Source organism: Aptenodytes patagonicus, chromosome Z (assembly GCF_965638725.1).
Source record: "Aptenodytes patagonicus chromosome Z, bAptPat1.pri.cur, whole genome shotgun sequence".
NCBI lineage: Eukaryota > Metazoa > Chordata > Aves > Sphenisciformes > Spheniscidae > Aptenodytes > Aptenodytes patagonicus.
The window spans coordinates 6,855,206-6,877,224 of NC_134982.1; the positions used below are offsets into that span (position 1 = coordinate 6,855,206).

The 22,019-nt window shown below is 37.6% G+C and overlaps 1 protein-coding gene across 2 annotated transcripts in view; it reads right to left on the reverse strand.

Moving 5' to 3' along the window:
* Nucleotides 1-22,019, reverse strand: part of LOC143172703 (phosphatidylinositol 3-kinase catalytic subunit type 3) — an 83,095-nt gene that overhangs the window by 42,318 nt on the left and 18,758 nt on the right. The window contains exons 7-21 of one of the 2 annotated variants that reach the window (XM_076362386.1): nt 21,749-21,820; nt 21,229-21,318; nt 20,553-20,657; nt 19,979-20,071; nt 18,008-18,193; nt 15,726-15,880; nt 13,826-13,913; nt 12,557-12,624; nt 9,395-9,500; nt 8,422-8,538; nt 7,100-7,231; nt 4,613-4,741; nt 4,206-4,275; nt 3,481-3,545; nt 579-663 (exon numbers count right to left, since the gene is read on the reverse strand). In XM_076362386.1, coding sequence (XP_076218501.1) covers nt 579-663; nt 3,481-3,545; nt 4,206-4,275; nt 4,613-4,741; nt 7,100-7,231; nt 8,422-8,538; nt 9,395-9,500; nt 12,557-12,624; nt 13,826-13,913; nt 15,726-15,880; nt 18,008-18,193; nt 19,979-20,071; nt 20,553-20,657; nt 21,229-21,318; nt 21,749-21,820 — 1,561 coding nt within the window. The remainder of the gene's footprint in view (nt 1-578; nt 664-3,480; nt 3,546-4,205; nt 4,276-4,612; nt 4,742-7,099; nt 7,232-8,421; nt 8,539-9,394; nt 9,501-12,556; nt 12,625-13,825; nt 13,914-15,725; nt 15,881-18,007; nt 18,194-19,978; nt 20,072-20,552; nt 20,658-21,228; nt 21,319-21,748; nt 21,821-22,019) is intronic. The other variant, XM_076362387.1, reaches the window with a different exon arrangement.

Here is a 22,019-nt window from a genome sequence, read left to right on the forward strand (position 1 = left end):
TAAAGACTGCGCCATCAGAAAGAGAAGGGGAAAGAAGATACTGTGGAGCAACAACTGAATTCCCTTTTTTTTTGTAGAATGAAGTCAGTTTTAATTTAATGGGCAGAAAATGTGGTATTTTAACACTGCCATCAGTTTACTGAACAAGAACTACACTACCACTTTTTCTTGTCATCCAAATGGAACAAGCCTCACCCCAAAAAACCACAATGTTTTAAAAACAAATTAAAATTTTCTACCTCAAATACAGATTATTTATTATTACATAAATGCTTTACAACTCCCTGAATTATAAAGACCCCAACTCATGATGCGGAGGGGGCAAAGGTAAGATTATTGCTAGAAAGCAAAGATTATTTAACTTCTAGTCTCCTTTAAGGAGAACAAAAAGAGGGCTGAGGAGAGGAATTGTGTATGACATGCCAGGCTCAAAACTATTCTTTTCACAGGGATTCTGACAGCAAGTACATGCATAGTGCCCTACCTGCAGCCATCTAAACTGAAATATCTTAATATCTCATCTACCCTGTCCTTCATATCTGAAGTATGAAGTTACCAACTGTAAGACTCTAACTTACCACAGCTCTTAACATATGTGTCCATCACCTCTGCACTTATTCCATGAGGGCCAGTCTCACTAGGTGCATGTTTTCTGAAGAAGTTCTAGAGGGGAAGTCATCAACAAATTTAGTTATACCACATGATCTGAAACAGGATCTTTAGAACTAGTAGAAAGAAAAGATTTAAATAAAGACCACAAATGGCTGTTATTACAATCTGTTAAACTAACAACCATTCCCCAAAACCCTAGTAAGATCTAATTTAATTTTATATCGCTTTATTTGTTTTCTGTCTTAACCATCACATTCTTATACTCTAACAGATGTGAAGTTCAAATGGAAAAGCAGTTTTCTTTATTAACAGCTTCAGAACATTAACAATGCATTGAAAAGTTACTAATTAATAACTATGAGCGCAAATACTTCCACAGGAAACTGTTTAGGCCAGATCAACAAAAACTAAAACAGGATTAACAGCCCAGATTAGTAACTACATTTGGGACACACACTTTTACAAAGTTTATCATCATTATATGTCTCCTCAATATCCTCAATATGAGGAATATCCTCAATACAACCAACCGCTACCGAGTTAAATAGGAAAAATCTAAGTCATCAAATGGAAACTTCACATTTCCTGTGAAATGTGGACTGGGCCAAAACAGTCCTTCCCACCACTCAGAAGAAAACTTTTTTTCTTGATTGAGACAAAAGATAAGTAAATTAAATCCAAGCCTAAGCACAAGTTTCTTCCACTAAGCAAACACAAAGCTAAGCAAGCACTGTAAGAGGAGCTTTGTAGGCATGTGGATGATGTAAGTGATGGGAATCTTAAATGAAGGGAATCTTAAAAAAAAAAAGAAAGAGAAGGAGGTACTGAAGGAAGGTACCTGCAGGCTATTTAAGAAAGTTTTGCTTGAAAAGCCGTCCTGTTGTAACACGTATCAGAGTTTTAAGGCCTGGAGAAAGCTTTAATTATCTTTGCTTATAGAGGAACAAGACCTTCTGAGATACGTTAAAAAAAAGCTGACAGAGTAGAAAGATTCTGTTAAATGAAATCCCTAAGCAAAATGTGGAACGAAATTTTTAACTGGTTAACAGGGTACTAGAGAGATCTACTTTCAGTGCTCCAAAATTTTACATGCTGTGTGTAAAAAACAAACAAACAAACCACAAACCAAAACCCAAACAAACCCCAAAAAACCAAACACACAAACAGACTTCAGACCATCCAAACCCTAAACTGTAGAGTGTGGAACAGAAACGCCTCCAAAACATGAACTGTAAATTCAAGACTGTTGATAGAAGGTAAGTAACACTCAAACATCAAAACATCTTTTCCTTCCTGCAGATCTGTATTACCAGCCAGTATTAGATTACTTGCTTTGTATCTTTTCAGAAGTGAAACATTTTAAAATATTTATATATAGTGCCCATCTTTATTAAAACAGCTGTGACACCCAAAATCAATATTTACAAAAAATAATAAACCAAACTTTCACAACACCTAAAAACGTTCATTTAGTTTTCATTTCCTTGGCCTACAATGCCCAGCTATTTTATCATGCTTTGGCACAGGAAATCTGTGCTCTATAATGTATTTTGCCATTGATCTGTGAAGTAATCTTAAATCACATTCTTTTGGCATCTTGTCTATTTAGATTAGCAATTCTTCACAGGAAGAATTGCTCCTTACGTCTGCACAGCAACTAAAACAGTGGGGCACCTATTTTAGACTGGAATATGATGTTATAAGTAATTGCAAAATGACAATTTCACAAGCATTTCTAAATATATTATTTTATAAAAACATATAATGGACTAGAATATGAATAGTACATTTCCAAGATTACAAAGGATTGCCAGGAAAACACTTTATAAACTATATGATTATTGAATGTATAGATGTAGCTTATCACAATCTTTACTGAATGGAAAGCTCAAAAAACTTATGCAATTTGATGCTGGTCATTGTCTGATTAGTGATAAGCATTTTTTATAAGTGATAAGTATTCGATATGCTTATTTGTTAAGCAAACGATAATGACAAGCGATAAGCATTTTTTAATCTCTGTATTTTTAATGTATGTAGTTTATAGTAGCTGGGAGCTACTAGCTTTGGCTCCCAGTTACTGAGCTATGAACAAATGCAAACTTCAGTATCAACTACAAAAAAGGGAAAAAAGGTATGTGACAAATTGAATCCCACACAAACATGCTGTGTTTTTATTAAAACATTTATTAGCTATCTCATATGGCAATTTGGTATGTTTTTTATCCAATCATATTATCTCAACCAGCTGAGCTCTGCTACCTAGCTTGTGTCCTGTGCTTGAAACTAGCATGAATTCTGTGTGCCACTATTCAAGTGTGTTCCTACTCAATTCCATGACAGTTACAGAAAGGTTTGCTAAATAAAAAAAGGTTAAAAAAACCCAAACCACACACAGTATCTATACATAGGCTACGGTAGGGTAACAGACTTCAGAAATCATATGAACACACTAGTTGTTCCATCAAAAAAAAAAATCATTAAAACATACTTTGACAAGGTATCAAGCCAAAACTACTGAATGAATAACAGAAACACTTTAAAACAAAACAGTACGGAAAAGCATCATGCATCTTCCATTCACCATTACAGGAAAGCCAGAATTTCAGTATCATAACTAAATTACACTTTAATTATTTAAATGGTATTACTTTTAGGGCATGAGATACTCATGTGATGATTTAAGTACTTTTTTTTTTTTTTAAAGCAAAACATCTGCTGTAGATACCCTTATGTTTCAAGCTGTCATTTGTCTTCTAACAACAGATAGAAAAATCAGTTGAGAGACTAAAGACTTCTACATGAGATCTAAGCCTGCAGTTTATACTGTTTGATCAGAAGGTAACTTAAAAATCCCCCATCACATACCTGTATACTTTCCTCAGTAGCAAGAACTTCTGCGACTGGTACTGACTGAATAAACTGCATAAAGCCTGTGACAGAAGACAACCAAAAAAAGTCTCCAATGTATAGAACTTTCAAGCTACTCTATAATGCATGTTTATTAAAGGGCAACACTAATACACACTTTCATTCGGCTGCTTCTCACTGGCAAAAAAACATGTTTTGTCCCCATTTTCTGCCTTCAGCAGTTTTAAAACAACTTGTCATTAACACCAAATTAGCTTGCAAGAGGTCTGTTGTTCCAAGTTTTCATGAGAAGAGAAAGATCAATCAATGGCTTCCTAAATATTTATCCAGAATGTATCTAAAAAGCATAGCCAAGTTTGATTTTGTTTTGTCTTGTTTTTTTTCCTCCATTTCATGCAAAGATCTATAAATAGGAGTGTTATTTGTCCAGATGACACAGCAAGCTAGCAGCAGAGATAACACTACCAATTGTCACATACTCCAAAATCCAGACCAGGCTTCTTCTATGAAGATATTTGAGTCACCTATGGAATACTGTGGTCACTCAGGTTGTTTACTTCCATGACTTACATTGCAACTAGGTTTTCTTACACATTTGAGCTCCTTTTTAGAATACTGTACTAAGCAAAACATCTCTCATGAAAACAGCGTGTCACAACAGTCTATGAACAGAAGAAGATTCCTCCCAATACTGTATTTTTAGGAAATAAAAGTATTCATACCATGTTTTGTACTAGTTGCCAGCACTTTATAGGGTGTCAGCTTCAAATCCAGATTCTCTTTTCTTAACAGCTGGAAAAAAAAAAAACACACAAAAAAGCAAAGATAAATGCAATAGAAAGGCAGCTTCTACTTCTAAAAGGAATGTGTATTGGACACAGATCTCCACTGGTCTTCACTGAAATCAGTAATGAGTGAAAGCCTGTTCCTGTTTCCCAATTTTTTTGTTTGTTTGTTTTTAAATCTACACCGGATCATTGCCTCTATAAAGACAAAAAAGTGACCTAAGGTCTGAGAACCCTGGAATATATTAGCAACATAAGCTGTATTAACAGCTTTCACCAGTCTTGCTCCCGACAAGGAGAATCAAGAACATAGAAGGACAAGGATGTGGATTAATAATTCTCACCTTATCCATGAGTGAAATAATCTGAAGAATAAGTTGATCTTGACGTAAATCATCACCATGCTTAAAAATTACAGGATATTTGCCTCCATCTTCTGTCTTGAAGAACAACTGAGCAGGCATTAAGGCACTCTGGAAAAGGAAACTTACTCTACTAAGCTGGTTAACAGCAATGTTCACATTAACATATTGCTACAGTGGAGTTCTAAAGTACAAAGCCTTGTTTACTGCATTGTAAATTAGAAGTGAATTAAGCAAGTATCAGGTCACAGGATTCAGGTACCAAATTCAGTTACAAAAAGGTTTACAATAGCCCTATTTGAATACCAACAGCATGGCTGTGAGCACCAGAAGTCTTTTCACGTTCCTTAAGTTTGGTAGAAAAGAAGCAATTCTAAAGCTTCTAAAAGCAGTTACTCACTGCCTAGGACTCAACAGTTAGAACGTACTCTTTCCACTTACAAAAAGTGTGATCTAGGCATGTTTAAAAAAAAAAAATCTTAAGGCTTTCCTTCTTCCTCAGCAAGGAATGTGAAGGATACATTCCTCCAGCCTCCCCCCCGCCCCCCAGCAGCAGAAGAGGAAAGGACAGGAGGATTCCAATTTTGTTTGTATGCATGTAATTCCAACCAACATAGAAGCACTATGCAAAAGGTCATAACAAAACAAATTTAAACTGACCAGATCAAAAAGAGACACAATTATAGGATAAACAAAGAAATGCTAGGGGCAAGACATCTTAAACAATCAATTGCTTCTTTAATCTATTTAGTAAAAGCAAAAATGCCTTTTTACATTCTTGTTTGAGAAAGCCAATTTAATTGTTTGCAATTTCTCTGCATAAAATGGGTTGAAGGGGATCAATTACCTACATGAATGATTTAATCTATTGCAACTGACCAAGTCACTTTCCTCAAAACAAAAAAAAAAAAATCAAGGATACAGAGTTTAATATTTGAGCAGTTACATTAGATTTTCACATGCAATGAATGTTTCAAAATTATTAAGTTCCATAAATAAAAGAAAAATGATTCTTTAAATAGTCTTACAAAAGCTGCCATGTGATGTCCAAGAGCACCAAAAATCAGTCATTCTTCCCTCTTTGGGTTTGTTTTTTATCCCATAGTACAGAATGGGAGATTAAATGGAAATCTATAACCTTTCAGAATCAGGAGGACAGAAACCATCTCTGATTTTGAAACAAGTTACATCTCATATTTTTGGTCCTAAATTTTCTACATTGCTACAGAAAACCAATATTTAGAAGACTCTGACTTGAGTTTGTCCTGATCAAGTTAAGCTATTATTCTTGATAGGAAATATTTAGTTGCTGTTCCAGCAGTCTTTTTATCAACATTCTTCCCCTGATCCCGACCCTTAAATCATATTCACGCTAAGAGTTAACAAGGTTTTGCAAACCTGAGTCTTCATGACAAGATCTTTCCAATGATGCATCCAACATGAGGTGCAAGAGCATAGAATTGAAGAAATGTACTCTTCAAAGAGACTAACTGGTATATAAAGAACCAAGCCAAAGCTGGGAAACCAAGAGATGGTATGGTAGAAAATTATGCAAAGATGTTCATCTCTGATTTTAAGTAAACACAAATTATACCCCAGTCAACAAGCAGCCTGTCAAAGTTTGAAACTACTGGGTATAATAAATTTGTGACTTAGTAGAGATGATGGATCAATACAAGTTGCCACAGCAGCTTGAACATTTTTTAATTGGCAGAGAATGCTTCCTGGACATAGGCCTGACTGGTCAAGCTCACTTTGGTCATCTTAAAATTAGATCACAGTCACCTATAGAAAGTAAATTTATAAAGAGGTCCTACATCACTGGACACAGGTAATAACTTACATTCCAGGCAATAACTTGCATTCCAAGTGGTATAGGAAGCAAAATAACCCCAGCTCTTTCAACAGCACATTGACTGTTTATTAACTAGAATAAGGGCTGGCCATATGATCACAAAAAACTGCTACGGATTGGTTTAAGGACTTACCAACCATAGGGATACAGGATCTACCTGTCAGCCCACCGCAACTGTGTGAAATGGACCACCTTATTGCTTTCCAGTCTCTACCAATTTAACGGTTTTATTTTGCAATTAAATAGAGATACATCTAGCTGAGATGCAGCACCTGACTTGATTTGTATGATTCTGAGCATAAGCGGTACTCCTGTCGAACACAGTCTAGAGTTCAGAGAAATTCTGAACTCGGAAGTATGCCTTCAGCTTGGGGACTTCATAAACTTTATAAACTGTATCAGTCTTATAAAAGCTGCTTTAAAGTTTGCACATTAACTTGAGAGAAAAAAAAAAAGTTTCATAAAGGAAATAGAGTTGTTTAACCACTTTAAGAGCACGTTACAGTTACATTTTGCCTCGACTATGTCAGCCCCTTTAAATCTTTCAACTGATGTTTAAGCTTAGTGCTCATAAGATTTGTTTGTATTTCAGCTATTCAGAAGATCTCATTTACCTTGAAGAGTGTGGCTTTTTCAGGGATTATCCCTTTAATTTTCACCTGAGGTTCCAGAGGAAGTGGAATAAGTTCCATATCTGCTAAATTCATCTTTTCGTTATCTGCTAACAATGCCTGAAGCCTCTCATTCTAAAAGAATTAAAGAAAAAAAACTTGTTTTAAAAAAAACATAACACACATACTAGGTGTATATGAACAGTAAAAAAGTCTTTTAACAAAGGATATATTATTAGTAAATATCCAATTTATTATATTCTTTACTCTTCCAAAGAATTACAGTTTCACTCTTAAAATCCAGTGAAATAAAAATCCTCCATTTGCAGTAATCTGAATAAGAAAGCAGATATTCCATCTAGCCTGAATATAGTCAAGCATTTTTATAAGTGCCAGGTATAGTAGTCTCAACAAAACTTTATTCCTAAATTGCCTACACAAGTAGCAGGATGATTTATTTTCTATATCAGTATCAAATCTTAGTTCTGTTTCAGAAACTTGATTCAAGTCTTCAGCCCTGATCCCTTAAATCCCTGAACTCAAGGAGATCCCACCAATGAACCAAATCGCCAACAACTTGCATAGATCTGATTTCACAGCTTGCTCTACATTCCTACATCTGTAGTTACCAGAAATACACTACTAGTCAGTTTTAGAGTTCCTTACACTGGAAAAAAATTACTACGCTAAAAAAACCCATGCTTAAAAAGTGTGTCAGAGGAAAAGAAAATACATGAATAGAAGTTCCTTTGGCATTCTTGCTTCCTCCTCATACTTGTCTGTCAAGTTCACTTGAAATATTTTAACTAAGGACAAAGCTTCTTAAAATGCACCTATGATAGAAATCCTTTTCCTCAAGATGCAACAGATAACTTTCAGAGAACGCAAAGTTCTGCTAAACACACACCTTATATAAGAATAGTTTTGTTGCTCTTGGAGTAAATGAAACCTTGCCGCTAGTCAAATTTCGTTATCTATTCCGGTGTAATTCTCACACCACAATAACCTCTGCTCCCTTCCCACATCCCCCACAACTTGTTCACTGTTATATCATCAACTATTCAATTATTCCCGTATCTTCCTTTTGCCAAAATATCCCGAGATTTTTCTCAAGGGCCTCTTCTCTTTTTCATCTACAACCTTTCAGAACACTTTTGAACTTTGACTCATCTAAACCTCTCCTAAGTTTGTTTAAAGATTGCTAAAATTATTACAGGACAGGCAGACATCTGTTATAAATCTCAGTGCTAAGAATTTTTAGTGAAAAGCTAATGTTCCTATTGTCAAATTCTAGCCAGAGATAATTTTCCCAATCCTTTAGTTACCTTTTTCTTACGATTCCCACTTTCACGCTGCACTGCTTTCATTACATGAACCAGCCGATCTACAAATGTCTGCTGGGCTGCCAACAACGAACGCATAACTCTGACAGACTTATCACCCTAAATGAATTAAAAGAAACAAAATTAGTTCTTTGTTCTGTAATTATTTTATCTAGAAATTATTCCTTTATTCTTAGACCTTTGGGCTTTTAAGAGGTAAGTGAATAAAGATCAATTTTCCGTCAATTCGAAAGGTATTTTCTGTAAAACACAAATCAGAATCACTGTAGCTGGCAATCAATTATCTGACCTACCAGTGCACTTCAATTTGTATCAACGATTTCAGTGGTGAAGTCATGCATGACAAACCTATTCACACAGCCAAAATAAGTTAGTAAGGATAAGCACGTGGAATAGTCTTATGAAGCCGAAGAGTCAGATTTGAATAACATACCTAAAATGGGAATTAATATGAAGTGTGAGACACACTAAAATCAGAAAGACTCCACATCTGCTATAAATCAGAGATTGCAATTCACAAAAGTGGTTGGTTTTTTTGTTTTTGCCTTTTTTCCCCTGCTGCTCCAGCACCCTCTCTGCTGCTGATACAGAGAACAATACAATGAATTCAAAAGACAGGTCTCTGTCTCAATTTGCACTGCAAGGACAAGTGCTTCCAATAAAAAAAAAAGTAAATAAAATAGACTGATTACACAAGGCAGAAAATTTTAGAACCAGCATGTTACTAACAGGAACAAGAAATAAAACAGAGGAAAAAAGTTCTCAATACTTATTCTTTTCTTTGTCAGTAGTTTCTTTGGTTTACCACAAAGTCAAAATTCAAGCAGAAGTGGAAGATTTTTTTTAAAGTTTCAATACATATGACATGAAAAACTGTCCTCCTTCCAGACACCTCTGCCTTTTTAAAGAACGGCTAGCCCAGAACACTCTGTATTGCCTTACACAGAAGCATTACCTTCAGCAAAGCCTGACTAAATCTTCTCATCACATTTAAGTACATTTCGTGAGTCTTTGGGTCCCTCTGCTGAGTGTCTTGGTCTTCACACTCCACTATTACATACCTGCAGCATAAAAACAACCCAAGTTATGCTGTACTCTGGTGCTACACAATTTGAGTGAAATACAGCAGCCCTGTATTATAGGCCTGGAACTAAAAATAAAGTCGATCTTTGAATGAGATACCAACCAACAGACAAAATCTTCAAAATTGCCCAGTCAAATTCCCACTTGGATCAGGAGCGTCTATCAAAGTTTCTGAGGCCTTTCACTTACAGTGAAGCGGCATCACTCAAACAGGACAAGTCAGAAGTCCAAATCATATGAACACTCCAACCAAGCAGTACATGTGGGAGGAGCAGGCATTCCACTGTGCTACTACCCTCTGCACAATGTAGTGGCTGCAAACTTGCTATTCAATTATACCTGCAAAAACAAGAATCTCCCCCCACCTGTTCCCTATTTTATCATTAGCAATGGTGGAAGAGACAGTATTGGTCCTGAAGCAGCTCTGCAAAGCCTATATTCCAAAACAAGTTTGCATTTCTAAAATTATGATTCGAGTACAAGAATTTAAACAGTACAATTTGGAACAGTTATACCAAAAATTTAATTTGTTATGTTAAGCATTTGTTTGGAAAGCTTTTGTGGTTATTTATATTCACAGCACTGACAAGCAAAAAGCAGCTACGCAAAAAAGGTCTTCTTTCTGTTGACCAATATATCTCCTAGTATTACCTAGTAAAAACATATAACCCCACTATTAAAAAGCGGAAGAAATTAGCAAGTCAGTCGATTTTCAAACACTGCATTTGAATTCAAAAGTGATTCCACACATTCAAACACGCTTGGACTTTACATTGACAGCTAGAATTATCCATTCCTTACGCACTTGTGCAGAATCTCTTTGCAACTGAATGATTATGGGACAAGATTAGAGGTCTGTCATTTGCAGCTGATCAGATTTGACTAGTCTTACTCACAAATACTCATTATATACATTAAAATAAGACATATGTAACTTATTCCATGAGTATTATCTCAATGAAATCTAAAACTAGAGATTACTTCTAGAACTTTGCAAATATATTGTTCTACACCATTCCCTCACTAAAGTGACAAAATTAGATTGCAGTAATGTGTATAAAAATAAGCCCGTATTTACAAAGTCTGTGCACCAAAACTTCAAGGGAAACAGGAAATAACGAATTGAAGCATGCCATTTTCATCTTTGTTTGTTAAAAAGCCCTAGACAGTTTCTCAAAGCTATCTTGAAACAAGGAGTAAGAGTAACGCTTCATACTTGGATAGGTGTCTCATACGTCCGAAGAAGAGACAGAAAAAAGCAGTAGCACTGACTTCTGTAGCCACTGTTAAAGTATAAGGATAGGATAGCTTTACAATGACAGGTGACTGAGCAGGGAGGTTTGATTTTCAAGGGTTATTGTACTTTTTCCATTGATTATTTTAGGTGCATGCTGTGTCTGGATAGTTGAAACAAGCAATTGATCAGCAGCCAAGAGGATTTATGGCTATGTCAGGTCAAACAGTGGCTGCAACATTTGTATTTTGTCACTGAGAAATTGAGATGTCTGGAAAGAAAACAAAGAATAAGTTGACTGGGTTTTTTTGTTTGGGTTCTTTTTCTTCCCCCGCCCCCCCAAGTCATAAGACAAAAAACTTCAGAGTTCTGGATGCTCTGAACTTTCTGTAGACTGAATGTCTGAGATGTTGCCGAAATGTAAGTGCACAGCTTCTATCAATGTGATAGAAATAAGCTAACCTACTAAGACTTATCTTAAATGAAGAATATTTGGTTAGGTCAAGCACCTGGCTTCTACCCACATCAATTAGGCCTGCAATTATTTTAATCATTTAAATTTAATAGCACTTTTTTCTGAAGCCAAACATTATCTTTGGCCACTCCAATAGAGGTATGTACACTAAGGAACTGTAGTTAAGTCATGCACTTATATATTTTAAAATTAAACTACTGAAAAAGCAATGAAATAATAAAACTTAAGACGACATTTACAAATGGAGTCACTCTCAGGGTAGGTTAGGATCCTTTTAAGAATTTTATAAGAACAGCTGAGTAGGCTGACATCACATATCACACTGTTCCTAATTCACAGCTGATCTGTGGTTAATATTCATAGCACATTAACATATGATAATGTGCATAAGTTTTTTTTAATTATTAGATACATCTACAAAGGATACAAATGAGAATCATTTGACTTAAGGTTAGCCGTGTAAAAGGCATCTAAGCTCTCTCTTTTTACTTGTATGTACACACATTTTAATAGCTGTATGTGTTGTGTATATGCAGATACATATCAACATAAACACATACACACACACTTTCAGAGTACAGCTCTATTCACCTCAGCTTTCTTCAAATGAGATAATTCTATCTGCAAATGCTTACTCAGAAGGCATGCAGATGACTAGTTTAGGCATCTAATTTAATTCTTAAACCACTGAAGTGAGACAAGATCCTTAGCTGAGTAATCTTACCTCTCCACTATCTAGATGAACTATTCGCAACTAAAGTTCCCCCTTAAGAAAGCACACATCTGCAGTGACATTTTGTTTGTGCTCGTAGCATAACCACAAATGGAATCTAAAAAATAATTAGGTTAGCACAAAAAAATTAGTGCTTTATGAACCTTCATAAAGTACACTCCTGATTAATACAAAAGTGCATAACCTTAATATTCTAGCCAACACTGTCAAAAACTATAAACACAAACCAAATAGAAAAGCAGAGCAGAAGATGAACTTTATCTCCTTCCCACCACACCACCCTAAACAAATTGAACGACAATTTATAAACTATAGTTAGGGGTTGGGTTTTTTTTTTTTTTAAACACTGTACTTAATGCCCTACAAATCACCTTTGTCTAATAGTAAAGCACGTTTGTGCATTTTAAAAACCAGCACCCTCCTTTTACTAATTATTCTATTCAAAGGCATATGGATTTAAATCTACTACTTCATCCTGACAGAAATTGAGATTCTCAAGACAGGTCATCTTTTGCTGTGCATCCTTCTGGGCATTATAGCTTTGATTTCAATTAGACATTAATACAGTACGAATAAACAGTTTCTAACATACCAGTATAAGTAGTTTGCCAACGTGGAATTTTTGCATGCTCGTGAAATCAAGAAAGTGCAAAGGTCTTGCTGGAAGGGATTTAAGAAAAGTAAAATTAAGTTATAAAGAAGTCTAAGCACTTAAGAGAGTGACGAAGTTAAGGAAAAACCCAAAATAGTTGCAGGAGTTTTGAGAGATACATTCCCTTCCAAAACGTGAATCCAGTCCAACCTAATATTTAAATTGTATTAGTTTTAATATTATTCCAAAACCAGCAACAACACTACAAGTAAAAAAAGGTCTGCTACTACAGTAATATATTTGCCAACATGTCAAAAAGTACATGATGTTCTCCAACAATAAATCTTTAATGTAAAATTTCTATTTACAATATATTACACTTTCCTCCTATGCAATTATCCCTCGCTATAAGAGTCAACCCTGAAAGGGATTTACTACCCTGTTTTGCATCCAGAAGATCTAAAACTCATTAAGATGTTCTACACTTTAACATTAAAAAAAAAAATCTGCAGAGGATACACAACATTTAGCTGCTTTTTTAAAGTTTAATATTCCAACTAGCAAGAAATCTGTGTATCTTTACTGATATGCTCAGTTTGAGGCTTATTATCTATGCTGTACTGAGACCCAAAAAGGAAGATTTGCAACAGGGAATGGATCTTTAGTTCAAAGACCAATTAACTGCACATCAGATTAAAAACAGGTTCCCTCAAACTCTCTTTATCTTTTATCTTTCCCTCCCTCCAGGCCTACTTTTGTTACTCTTCTACTTGTGGTATAAATTGAGTATAATCCTTGGCAGATGTAAATCAACACAGCGTCTCACTTAGGTCCAAAAAGATGACACCCACGCCAAGGAATACAGCTACAGGAAGAACAGACTGCAGAGATTAAAACATTTGGATAACTGTTTTCCATTAAAAAACCTGCTTTAAAACACCTCAAACACATGCAATTATCAGTATCTATCATCATGCAACAGCCTTTGCAGTTTTCTCGTTTAAACAGAGTACTTGAATTTTATGAAGAATTCAATGCCCAGTCCCCCAGTTTTGGATAGTGTAACCATGTACATAAATAGATGGCCTGTAAAAAAAAAAGTCAGTTAAGCTATTGCTATTTTCTTCGCATTTAGTTTGTTAAGCACTTTAAGTATTCAGCAAGATACAGTAGAAAGATTCAAATATTCACAAACAAAAACTAAAAACAGTTCTAGGTCACTAAAAAAGCCTCACGTATCAAAAATACAAGGTAAAGCATTTGACTTACATCAAGGTTTTCATTGTCTGCAAGCTCCTTTGTCTTAGAAGTAAGAGGTGGTGAGGAAACAGGTGGAATAGGACTCATGATCTGGGAACTACATAAAGGAAAGCATGTAATCGGCATGATTCAAAGTTCTTTCTTGCAGGGCAGGGGGCATGCATGGAAATAGCAATGCATTTCATTTCCACAGCATAATAAATTCAGAAATCTGGAAGAGAAGTATCTTTGAAGATACTATCTTCTTGTGGTTTAACCCGGAAGGCAGCTAAACACCACGCAGCCGTTCACTCACTGCCCCCCACAGTGGGATGGGGGAGAGAATTGGGGGAAAAGAAGAACAAAAGTAAAATTTGTGGGTTGAGATAAAGACAGTTTAACAGGACAGAAAAGGAAGGGAAAATAATAATAAATATACAAAATAAGTGATGCCCAATGCAATTGCTCACCACCCACCGACTGACGCCCAGCCAGATCCCAAGCAGCGGTCACCGCCCCCTGGCCAACTCCCCCCAGTTTATGTACTGAGCATGACGTCCCATGGTATGGAATATCCCTTTGGCCAGTTTGGGTCAGCTCTCCTGGCTGTGCCCCCTCCCAGCTTCTCGCTGGCAGGGCATGGGAAGCTGAAAAGTCCTTGACTAGTGTAAGCACTGCTCAGCAACAACTAAAACATCGGTGTGTTATCAACATCATTCTCCTCCTAAATCCAGAACACAGCACTGTACCAGCTACTAGGAAGGAAATTAACTCTATCCCTGCCGAAACCAGGACATCTCTCAACCCTGTTTCAGAACAAACTGCATGAACAGCAACTTTGACAGCTGCAGTTCCTGAAAGTGGCAAAAATCTATGCCTGCTTAGCTACACAGTTTATGGCTGTGAAGGACGTTCACTTACATCAAACTTAGCATTTTGTTTCATCTTCCATAAAAAAAATAAAGCAGACATAGATGGGAATTTAACAAATGCACATTTTCAGGATAAGCTTTTTTAGTATGTTCTTAAGATGAAATTGCTAATACACAACACCTGCAAGCACTTGTCTCTGGAATGCAACTACACATAACAGAGGAAACAAACCCAATGCTTGCAAAGCAAAATTATCAGACAGTAAATTTACCTGGAAGGAAGTAATCAAACAGCTCTACTAATGTCTAAGTGTCATTGCAGCCTTAAAATATACCATACATCCCAGGACACCCACTCTACAGCTTAGCAGCAAGATCAATGAAAAGCAGTATTCTTGTAATACGAAAAGTATACCCTAGTGACACAAGTGATTAGACATTGACGGTTAAGACTAAAAATCCTGGAAACATGTATTAAATATTCACAGGACACTTCAGTTAACGAAGTTTGTTTGCACCTTGCTTAATACCATATTAATTGGATATTTCAACCTTTCTTTTGGATTCCTGCAAGAATAAAAAGTGTGCTCCCCAGCTCCTTTACATTCACAGGACTCTCCCTACGCCTTCTTTTGCAGGAGCAGGAAGAAACTTCTTTCCATTTCAGACCGATCGGACTTTTAGATCCACATTCTTTGATGAAAGGGGGAAGCGGAGCCTCATACAACAACTTTATTGAAGACACCCTAACTTTTGCAAGGACAGAAGGAAGCAATGCCAGTGTTTTTCCTGTTCTCCAGGAGTTGTCTTCCTTTCATACAGCAAGGCCAAAGGCCACAACTTTGAGATTAAGAATGTTTGCTCTGTAAACTATCTGTAGTCAGGAAATAACCCCTAAGCTTTCAAGGAATGTGTTTGTTTTTTTTTTTTTCCACATCATCGCTTCAGATTATAAAATAGGATGTTGAATATGCAATGGTCCCTAAAAAGGAGAAAGAATTTGAGAGCTTACAATGCTACACGTTTCTGCTTTTCTGCTGGAAATATAAGCTTCTTACCTGTCTATTTCTGCACCATTACTCCCAGATGTTGTCATGCTTTCTGACATTGAACCTTGACTGTCCCTTTTGCTAGGTTCCAGTCCATTCTTTATGTCATCAAAGTTTTCATATTTCAATGCCTGGACTAACTGTAGCAGGTACATCAGCAAATCCTCATGGAGGAAAAAGAGAAAATTAATTGAGGGCATCAGTCAAAGCTGACTAGGACTCCACGTGTTTTCAAAACTCTAGTTTACAGAAAAACTTAGTCAGGATTTAGTGACCTTTAAAGAAATGGAAATTGGGAGCTCCCTAGCAAGTAATTACTACATCAAAGTTATCTGCGGTTAAGCTGCCGTACTTGCTTCTAGCATCCACAAAATAAACCTTTCCGTTTGTGGCTCCCAAGAAGAAAACTCAAGCATAAAATCTGGACCATGGTACCAGGAATTCAGATTCTCTCCTCTCTTATGCACTATCTTGGGGTTGAATGGGATTGAGTGCTCCCTCAGTAAGTTTGTAGATGACACCAAGTTGGGCAGGAGTGTTGATCTGCTCGAGGGTAGGAAGGCTCTGCAGAGGGACCTGGACAGGCTGGATCGATGGGCCCAGGCCAACTGTATGAGGTTCAACAAGGCCAAGTGCCGGGTCCTGCACTTCAGCCACAACAACCCTATGCAGCGCTACAGGCTTGGGGAAGAGTGGCTGGAAAGCTGCCTGTCGGAAAAGGACCTGGGGGTGCTGGCTGACAGTCAGCTGAACATGAGCCGGCAGCGTGCCCAGGCGGCCAAGAAGGCCAATGGCATCCTGGCCTGTATCAGCAATAGTGTGGCCAGCAGGAGTAGGGAAGTGATCGTGCCCCTGTACTCGGCACCGGTGAGGCTGCACCTCGAATACTGTGTTCAGTTTTGGGCCCCTCACCACAAGAAGGACGTTGAGGTGCTGGAGCGTGTCCAGAGAAGGGCAACGAGGCTGGTGAGGGGTCTGGAGCACAAGTCTTATGAGGAGCGGCAGAGGGAACTGGGGTTGTTTAGCCTGGAGAAGAGGAGGCTCAGGGGAGACCTCATCGCTCTCTACAACTACCTGAAAGGAGGTTGTAGCGAGGTGGGGGTCGGTCTCTTCTTCCAAGTGGCAAGCGATAGGACGAGAGGAAATGGCCTCAAGTTGTGCCAGGGGAGGTTTAGATTGGACGTGAGGAAAAATTTCTTTCCTGAAAGAGTGGTTAAACATTGGAAGAGGCTGCCCAGGGAAGTGGTGGGATCACCATCCCTGGAGGTATTTAAAAAGACGTGTAGATGAGGCACTTAGGGACATGGTTTAGTGGGCATGGTGGTGTTGGGTCGACGGTTGGACTCGATCTTAGAGGTCTTTTCCAACCTTAATGATTCTATGATCTTTTTTTTTTTTATCCCTTGCATAGCTGAGGATCAAAAAAAAGCCAAACAAAAAACACACACGTATCTGATCTATTTTAGATTGAAGACTATAATTTTAATCACTTGCTGTTTATAATGAGTTTGTTCCCTCTACTATTCAGCTTGCTCTGTTTAGCTGCCTTCAAGTGTTTCGTAAAAGGTACATTTTTAAAGTCAAAGCAGTATGACCCTGGCTATTGAAGTGGGCTTCCAAAAATTTGATATATTTATGCTCCCTATTTTAAACTCTATTGATTGCCAAGGATTCAGGAGTTATGGTAATACACTCAAAGTATTTTTTTTTTACTGTCAAAAGAAAATAGAATATATAAATAATTGAAATTTAACAGATTAGCATCTATTAAGTGTGCTCTACTCACAAATCACAGCTCATCATATTCTAATCAGTATACAATTAGAAACATCTTGTTTCCACAGACGCTTTTCTACTTGCTTTTTTTAGCAAAAGAGTATGACAATATACTGCTTCAACTTACCAGGTGGATTTGTTGGAAATCTTTTAGCAGACTATTTAAGTTCAGAGCAGTTCTATGCAGGTTAACATTCAAAATTTAAAATCTCCCCATTCTCCTGGTTTCTGGGGAGAACATATGGTTGTTTCACTTTGTTTGACAAAACCAGCTATCACTAGCTGTTCATACTGAGACAATTATCAATGAGTGCCACTTAATAATGTGGAGACCTTGCTCCATAAAGAGCTTAAATAGCATCACAGTGAATATTTTTTTTTTTTTTTTTTTTTAGTTTTCCATCACTATTATTCACTTAAATGCCTTAAAAAGCAGCAAACATTTCAAGTACTTAATGAGACTAAAAATCCTGAGACCAGCTGACTTTCACATGTACTCACAGCCCAATGAATACCTCATCATCAGCCTGCTGAAGCCTGGCAACAGCATACCGCCGAACCGTTGGGTTGGTGAAGTGAGATGACAGAAGTTCTAGAGAGTCTTCCACATCCATGGGCTTCCACTTGCCCAGCAGCTCCAGTGCTTGCTTTGCCTCTTGTGGTAGGTCCCAGTTGACGCATTTTAAGAATTTTGTCAAGGCCTAAATAGAAAGAGATGGGACAATTCATCAGTGAAAAGCCAGGCTAAACAAATGATTTAGAATAGAATGTAGACTATTTCAGTTGGAAGGGACCTACAACGATCATCTAGTCCAACTGCCTGACCAATTCAGGGCTGACCAAAAGTTAAAGCATGTTGTTAAGGGCATTATCCAAATGCCTCTTAAACACTGGCAGCCTTGGGGCATCAACCCCCTCCTCTAGGAAGCCTGATCCAGTGTTTGACCACCCTCTCGGAAAAGAAACGCTTCCTAGTGTCCAGTCTAAACCTCCCCTGTTGCAGCTTTGAACCATTCCCACGCGTCCTATCGCTGGATCCCAGCGAGAAGAGAGCAGCACCTCCCTCTCCACTTCCCCTGCTCAGGAAGCCGTGGAGAGCAATGAGGTCAACCCTCAGCCTTCTTTTCTCCAAACTAGACAAGCCCAAAGTCCTCAGTCACTCCTCACAGGACATTCCTTCCAGCCCTTTCACCAGCTTTGTTGCCCTCTGGATGCATTCAAGGACCTTCACATCCTTCTTAATTTGTGGGGCCCAGAACTGCACACAGTATTCAAGGTGAAGCCGCACCAACGCTGAACACAGTGAGACAATCACCTCTTTTGATCAGCTGGTTATACTGTGTTTGATGCACCCCAGAATGTGGTTTGCCCTCTTGGCTGCCAGTGCACACCGCTGACTCATACTGAGCCTGCTGTTGACCAGCACCCCCAGACCCCTTTCCGCAGGGCTGCTTTCCAGCCTTTCTTCTCCCAATTTATACTTGTGCCTGGCGTTACGCCATTCTAGGTGCAGAATCTGGCATTTGGACTTGTTAAATTTCATCCCATTAATCATTGCCCAATGCTCCAATCAAGCTAGATCCCTCTGCAAGGCATCTTGTCTCTCAAGAGAGTCAAGAGCGCCTCCTAGTTTAGTATCATCAGCAAACTCAGCATTCAACTCCTGCATCCAGATCGTTGATAAATTTATTGAACAGAACTGGCCCTAGGATGGAACCCTGAGGAACACCGCTGGTGACCAGTCACCAGCCAGATGTAGCCCCATTCACTACAACCCTTTGAGCTCTGCCCTTCAGCCAGTTCTTCACACAGCACACTGTGAACCCACTCACCCCACAGTTGGGCAACTTGTCCAGAAGGATGCTGTGAAATTAACATTTCACATTAAGGTAGAACTAGATCCAGACTATATTTACATAAGCACAGACCTGAGGAACCTTACTGATGTAAGTGACAATATAATATTGGATTGTTTTAATACATCCCAAAAAACTGCAGCTGGGTTATCTTCTAAGTCAAATGTCAATGGTTACTGCTCTACCACAATTACCACTACATAAAAAATGCCCACTGCTGGGGGATTATTTAGTTATTTAATTTACTTTGGGCTTTTGGTGTGCTGCTACTTATTCTGGTAATGCTAATCCTTGTCAAAAAGGGATGAAGAGTCTCTTTAATAATCTTTCCTTGCTGAAGGCAAAATTGACAACACTAGTATTTTAAGCTGATGGTGAGTGTTTGTAGCTGACGGTGAGTGTTTGTAGCTGACGGTGAGACTGCTGTAGTAATAGCCAGTTCATATGATTTAAGTGGGAAAATTACAGTCACCAATTTTTAAATCAGTAACATTGTAGAAAAGGTTAAAATAATCTTGACTAGCTTCCAAGACACTGAAGCTCTATCTCTGCAAGGACAGAACATTGTAGAATGAGTGCCAGATGAAGCACCTCTTGCATCAATAAGTCCTCTCAAATCATTCAACTTACCTTCTCCTGATTAGTAAGGTAATATCTGAATTTCCAAACTAGATCCTGTTCCTCGTACGTTAGCTGCTTTGTCGGTGGATAACTCACTATGATCTATTAGATACATAGTCAGAAAGTGAGTTTAAAAACATAAACAGCAATAATCAACAAGTTAACAGACTACATTGTGACAAAGCACAACACTGAACACACAAAAATAGCTAGGAAAAAAAAAAAGCTTTTCAACAACACAAAGTTCTCATGGTAACATGGTGGTGCTCCTCAGTTACGCAGTTGACTGAAGTGGCAGTGTAGGCAAACATACACAGTTACTTTAAGACTGCCATTAGCACCTATATACGTGCACAGTATGCATTCTTATCCCCCCAAAACCGTTTTACAAAAAAATGAGCAAGTACCTTCTGCTGCTGAGTTGGACTCATCTAACTAACCACTTGTAAGAAACACTGAACAACATTTCTTCATTAATTACTTTCTTTAAACTGAAATGAACTCTATTTCCTTAAACTGTCACCACATATTAATACCAAACTACCTAATAAAATTGAATTTAGCCATCATATGACTGACTTACATTAAGCTGATCTCGCGTAGCTGCATTAGGCTTCAGATCATGATCAGAAGGTCCACTTCTTAAACTTCGAGCAAGCTTGTGATGTTTGCTTTCTACTAAGTTCTCCTAAACACAGAGGGTAAGTCAGTATTTATAAATATTTAAACTCCAGAGAAAATTATTATTGACATGAAACCATCTAGCAAAGACTCACCAGTATCTTGAATAATGCATGACAATTAAAATCCACATCTAAAACTACAGCGTCTTCTGGATTTTTGTTATTGTTTTAGAAGAAACTCCTTCAATAATATGTGGAGGGTTGTTGGGGATTTTGAGGTTTTGGTTTGTTTTTTTTTTACTTCACGCAATTTACAAACCCTATCTTGCCTTTTGGTGAATTGCTGCAAAATGCAAGCGCTTCAGTCAACACATCTGTGATTTAGCACTCAAACGTGCTAGCCGCTTTTATAAACATTTTTAGGATGTTTGCAGCATAAAGCTTTGTATGCAAGAAAAACTTCTCAAAAAGTTTTCCCACTGTTAATACCATGTTAGCAACAGTAGGAGCCACAATAGGAGCCACAGTGTCAACGAGATTTCAGCAGCCAAGGCAGTTTTCAGCATTGTCAGACTTGCTCTTGCAGTGTTAGATTACACAGTGCTCAAACAGTGTTGCCAGTAGAAGCCCACTTACATTAAGGTTCCCAAAGCTGCCAATACCAGTCCCACTGAATTGGCATCCACAATAATGGAAATCTTTTCTAGAACTGTACTTAGGCACTGTCTATATGAAAGACAACATACAAGAGAGCGTAGGGAGAAAATATTTTAACAGACAAAGTGACCAAGAGTTACTGCACCTTCCGCTAAATTTCTGTTCTTCAGCTCCCTCTTACCTTACATTCCCACCCTCTGACCTCTTTTGCCAACAATCCCCCTTCTCTGCTTTCCTACACCTCAGAAGGAAGCATATTAGGTATGGAAAGGAGATGAACATAAGCATTAAATCAATTCTTGTATTTTAATCTAGCAGCAGCAGAAAAAAAAAATTACAAAGAGTCAAATCCACTGAATTTCTCAACTGGTCAAATACATCTTTTCACTGGACTTTTAAAATATCAAAGACAGCAATATAGGCAAGCTTTCATCTCCATTTATGAAAACGTCAACAAAAATACCGTAATACAGATTGCATTACATGGAGCATTGCTTACCATAGACATCTGGGGATCTGGAATCTTAACAATTTCAGAACTTGTTAAAATTGGAGATGACTCATCACCATCCTGAATGACAAAAAGTTAAAGGCATATTAAACATCTCAAGTTTTAGGAAAAAAACATGTCATGTTAATGTATTGTGAATTATACTACAGTGAAAGAATGATGCAACTGCACCTTGCTGACTTTGACAGTTAAAGGGGAAAACAGAAAATAAGGAATGGATTCTTTTTCTTGTTAGTTTTTGCCAGATGATAAACAAGGT